General features: G+C 37.4%; 2 protein-coding genes across 2 annotated transcripts in view; both read right to left on the bottom strand.

Moving 5' to 3' along the window:
• Positions 1–4,913, bottom strand: part of LOC107643766 (putative disease resistance protein At3g14460) — an 8,339-nt gene extending 3,426 nt beyond the window's left edge. The window contains exons 1-2 of the mRNA XM_016347501.2: positions 3,556–4,913; positions 1–3,323 (exon numbers count right to left, since the gene is read on the bottom strand). Coding sequence (XP_016202987.2) covers positions 1–3,323; positions 3,556–3,894 — 3,662 coding nt within the window. The 5' untranslated portion in view covers positions 3,895–4,913. The remainder of the gene's footprint in view (positions 3,324–3,555) is intronic.
• The window catches only part of LOC107645015 (putative disease resistance RPP13-like protein 1), a 35,736-nt gene continuing 30,063 nt past the window's right edge, over positions 1–5,673 (bottom strand). The window contains exon 3 of the mRNA XM_021114506.1: positions 1–34. The gene's annotated coding sequence lies outside the window, so the exon portion shown is untranslated. The remainder of the gene's footprint in view (positions 35–5,673) is intronic.

Here is a 5,673-nt window from a genome sequence, read left to right as displayed (position 1 = left end):
TTCCCTTTCTTTCTCTCATAACTTGCTCTCAACATTGGGCATCCACTCATATTTAGATGTGAAATTGAGGAAGGCAGCCCTTCTTTTGGCAATGACTTGAGCTTGTCACATTCATACAACTTAAGAGTTTTGAGAGAGGTGAGATGCTGAAGCCACTTGCCATCTAAATGTTGTATTTCACCTGCACCATGTATGTATAGGGTCTCGAGAGAATTGGGCAACAGAGGCACTTGTATTTCCATCAGCTTCTTAACCAGATACTCACCTTGAATATGCAATTCTGAAAGAGAAGCGAGTCGGTCCAAGCCCCAATTGGTGATAGCTGTATTGCTGTAAACCCCTTCTTTATTGCCGAGACCAAGTGTCCTTAAATTGATAGGCAAAACCTCTTCTGCAATGGATTCCAAATTCGGAACATCACTAATCCATAATGTTTGGAGGCCACTGAGATTATTAATTGGTTCTGGTAATGAATTCATCTTGTCGCATCTCATTACCGTAAAAGAACTCAGGTTAGGAGTGCACAAATCGGGTAGGCAAATCGACTCCAGTTCAGGACATTTGTATACTTCGAGATGTTCAAGAAACATGCGAGACTGGCTTGCTGCTTCTTCCGAAACTGAAATTGATTTCAAATTTTTACAATCCCAAAGATCAAGATGCTTGAGCACAGGGAGAGAACCTAAGGGAAATGACGTCAGCGAGCAACAGCTACTCGATATCACCAATTCCTCAAGTGCCTTGCAACTATGAAGGAACTCATGACTTGGGAATTCAAGGTTCTCACAAAATAGGATAGAAAGTGTCTTTAACGCTTTGGGCAGACCATTGCTCGGGAAGGACGTCAGAGAAGGAATTTTATAGAGAGATAATTGTTGAAGAGAGTTAAAATTGAATACATTCATTGGTCTCATTATGTTTCTGTTATCCACTTCTCCTGAAGACTCTGATTCAAGTACACAACAATCCTCTACATCAAGTTCAATTAAGCAAGGAAGATTGCTGGGTAATTTTCCTTTCAGTTTCGGACATCTTCTCAAAGATAGCTTTGATAGACAGGGAAACTCACTAGTTATACCATCTATCATGTTCCATTCCTCCCACTCTGCCATCGACTCAAAACTCAAAGTCTCCAAGGACGGAAATGGCTGGAATGAAGGGGAATTACCTCCGTAAAATTCAGACCCAATACTCTTCACTGATTTCATACTCGAAATGAAGAGTTCTTTTAGACTATGTAGTCGTCCAAGAGGTGGCAATGAACAACAATGATGACAATCTTCAATCCTCAAACTCACTGTGTTGCCAAACGAGGAATCACCCAACCAATTAGGGAAGCAAGTTCCACCATAGCATTTAACGGTCAATTTCTTCAAATTAGTTGAGGGTTGCAGATGTTCAAGTACAACTTGATGGGAGTCTTCCAAACTGGAATGACTCCATTCCAATGATAACTCCTCAATTTGGTTTTTCTCCTTCAAATTGGCTTGACAAGCATCAGACGGATCAATAACATTTTCTAGTTTTGAGATGCAGAGTTTACCTTTTAAATGGGGAAATTTTCTCATTTCTGCAAGCTTCATCCCGTTTTGTTGTTCGCTGACAATAAAACGAGTCAGAGTTTGCAGATTTTCTAGTTTGGCTATTTCTACGGGCATCTCCTGCAAATTAGTACCATCAATATCAAGGCGGTGTAGATTCACCAATTTTCCCATCTCCTCAGGCAACTCAGTTAGGTCCCTACAATCAGATAACAACAAGGTCTGTAGATTGTAGAGCTTGCATATTGCAGGAGGTAACGTTTTAACTCCAGTGGAAGATAGATCTAGATGTCGCAAATGCTTTAAATCGCCAATAGAATTCGGCAAAACATTGATAGTCCTGTAGCACTGTGACAGGGATAACACCCTCAACTGTTTCAATGCTACCAACAACTCATGCAATACCCCATTCGATAGGTAATGCCTCCAGTACGGATCATCAAATGGTAATGCTATGAGTGTACGTAAGCCTTTCAATCCATGAAGGGAATCAAGTTCGCCAAAATGGTTAAACATACTTTTATCATAAGATAAATGACGAATTTCAGTTAGATTTCCAAGTTGCTTTTCATTGTCATGCCTCTTACAATATGTGGAAGAAACCATTGTTGCCAAATCGTTGATGAGGTCATGCATTTCAAAGTGTTCCCCATCCGCAGAACGTCGTATCAATGACCTTGCCACAAGTTCATCAAAGTATTCGCCGCCTACTTCTTCAATGCTTTTCTCATTTTGGGACACAGAAACAAATCCCTGTGCCATCCATAGCTGAACTACCTTCTCTTTTTGCAGCTTCGAGTTCTTTGGGAAAATTGCACAATAAGCAAAGCATTGTTTCAAAGAAGCTGGAAGGAAATGATAGCTCAATAGAAGAGCTGGTTGCACATCCTCTTTTGTCAGATTCCAAAGGTTGCTAGTTAACACTTTATTCCAGTAATCATTTGATAACTTTGTGCGAAGAACACCACCCAATGCAACTGCAGCTAATGGCAAGCCACCACACCTTTCGGCAATTTTTCTTCCAGTTTCTTCTAGGTTGGACTGCTCAGTGCATTTATCTGTTGCAAATGCATGTTTTGAAATTAAAGTCCAACAATCTTCATTCACCAGTGGTTTTAGAGGGCAGGTTTGTGTAGCATTTACAACACTCACAACTCTTTCATGTCGAGTTGTAACAATGATTTTGCTTCCCAATTGCCCAACATTAAAAATGTGCATCAGATTGGTCCAATCAACATACTTTACATTCCATATATCATCCAATACAAGCAAGAATCTTTTACCAGATAAGTTCTTTTGCAATTCAGCTCGCAACGTATCGAAGTTATCCAAATTTGTTGCTGCAGACGTGACTGATTCAAGAAGAGATTTTGTCAGCTTGACAACATCAAAATCTTTCGAGGTAGATACCCATGCTTTCACATGGAACTTTTCTCTAACTTGAGCATCATTGTATAAGAGTTTAGCGAGGGTCGTTTTCCCGAGCCCTCCCATGCCAACAATGGCAAGAACTCCTATTTTACTGCCACCATCAGCAACAGCATCTTCTGACAGTAAATACTCTCTAAGGTTCTGTTTTTCATCATCCCTCCCACAAATAGCAGAATCATCCACAGCAGAATTTGTAGGTGTTGCACGCCAAACACTACGGGAAACACCCTTTTCCAATGGAAGGTTGTGTGCTCTTTGAGCAAAATGCTCCAATCTTTCGAATGATTTCTGCATCTGAGAATTGATCTCTTGGTAAGGCCGCTTGAAAGGAGAGGAAAGCACCTTCCGCACCTGATATAAGTTGCACAAATATAAATATTGAATTCGTACATACGAAATACAATAATTTTATCAACAATTTTAAATAACAGAGACTCATTCTTAGCTTTTTCTACTCATACTTGAAGCTACTTGGTTCAAAATTGGCAGAGAAGTCATACCTCACCATATAAATTCATACCTAATTCAAGAAAAAACTTTTGAAGTATTATTTTGTCCCATATTCATAGCTAATGTATGTTACCTTAGCCGTGACAGTTTGACGGTGACGATAGTTGGCCTCGACTTTGCGACGGAGAGCGTCGGTGGCGATATCATCGATCAAGTCATCGGCATCAAAGAGAGCTTGAGTGAGTTCATCCATCCATGCCTTCACAGCAGCGTTGCTGATCTGCTTCTCCTCAGCATCATTCAGAAAAGCATGAAGGCTTAGCAGCGTCAATTTCAGCTTCTCCAGCAGCGATTCATCGAGATTCTTGCTCCGATAGAACTCCGATATCTCAGTGGAGATCTTCCCAACCAATGCTTCCACGGCAGCTGAGAGCAACGCTTCTCCCACAACAACAGCAACAGCAGCAGCCATTTCTTTTTCCCTTAGACAGAGAGGTTTGCAACAAATTAAAAGTCAACGCTGTGCTTCTCTTTCTTTCTTCATTGCTTCCTTTTGATGATTAGTTTCAACCATGGCTACCAGCAATTGCATTAAAAAATTATTAACTAATGACTACGGTTTTTACACTCTGGTTATCAACAAACTATGGTTTTGGACTTTGGTCTTCTTTGTTTCCTTTTGGTCTTTCTTTGTTGTTAACTATGTTTATCACTAATCAGCTATTCCATAAAAAATAATTAAAACACTAACTACGGTATTACAGACTATGGTTATCAATAAACTACCGTTTTCATTCAGTGCTTATTTTTCAAAGTGGATTAATTAAAAATTTAAAATTGCATCAGTGCATGTGTTACTATGTGTTGTTTATTATTTCCCAAAAGCAGTGTGTTGATTTGCGATTTTAATAGTAGATCAGATGTCAAGTGGCCTTTGGCTGGCTTTTCAAATCAATAAGGTTGATGGATGGGATGAGATAGATGCAGATAAATTATTGGCTATAGGACAATTACTTGTATCTTAGCATGGGATATGTATAATTCTCCAATGTGATTATGTCAACCAATAGTGTCAAACCAAGCTAATAAGGCACACCATATTTTACACTTGAATTGTTTGTTGTCAATAAACTCATCCAATCTTACTAAGAATAAAAGGCACAGAATAGTGTACGTGATAAGTGGGACAAAAAATCAATATGAGAGAGAGAACAATGAAGGGTTAAAGATCACACTTTACACTCTCAATTTTTTTTAACAATTGACAACTGATTATGCCTTGATTTATTACTCAACACATGACTATTAATGGTGTTTGTATCAAACAATTTTTTTTTGTGTATAGAAGACCTTCTATGGTCTTATCACGGTGGAATTTGTCAATGCTGAACTCAGGCTCCCTTCTGAATTTTCACATAGTTTATTGCCCGTAAATATTTTCAACTGAGATATGAATACAAAATCAAATTTATATACGACTTAATATATACGACATTATTCTAAAATGTTTTGAACTGAGATATGAATACAAAATCAAATTTATACAAAACTTTACTAGCTGGTAATATATATGATCTAGTAAAAGGAACATAAATTAAATAATAGATATACAAAGGCCGGCTATGCTGAAAGTTAATTTTCTACATAAGTTCCTTTTTAGCAGCTTTACCATGCTTTTTGTTTTTGTTTTTTTGGTCTCGTGTTATAAACATGGTTTATGATACTATACTATAATAGATAATATATTTGCTTTCATGTCTTTGAAAATAGTTATCACACCACATACATGTTGTTGAGGTTTTTCTTTTCTGTTGTTTGACAAATTATTATGAATTAAACACTTTTGTTGATATGATAGAAACATATTTGAATGTGAAAATTCTTATATTTATGCTGTCTACAGATTAAGTCAAAGTAGCTTTTAATTATTATGATGATGGGAAAAGAAAGCGTTACACAAGTATAAAAGAGTCTCTCCATGAAGACAAACCAAACTAGCAATTCAGCTCAGTCTCGTTGGAATGATTGGATTTTGAATGTTGGGCCACTTGCAAGTTGCAACAGAAGTGTTCAACAAGAATCAGATCAAACTGAAACCTTTCTCATCCTCATGAAATTTAAAATTGAAATCAATGTCTGAACTAGTTTATGCATATAAAATCACATTTATACAAACTCAACAAAATAAAAATCTAATAACAGAAATACAATTGAAAAAATAAAAAAGAATATATTAAGGCATGGGTTTGCA

This window comes from Arachis ipaensis, chromosome B01 (genome assembly GCF_000816755.2).
Source record: "Arachis ipaensis cultivar K30076 chromosome B01, Araip1.1, whole genome shotgun sequence".
NCBI classification, from domain to species: Eukaryota; Viridiplantae; Streptophyta; class Magnoliopsida; order Fabales; family Fabaceae; genus Arachis; species Arachis ipaensis.
Note: the sequence above shows the minus strand (reverse complement) of the source record. Positions and strands in the feature narration are given on the sequence as shown.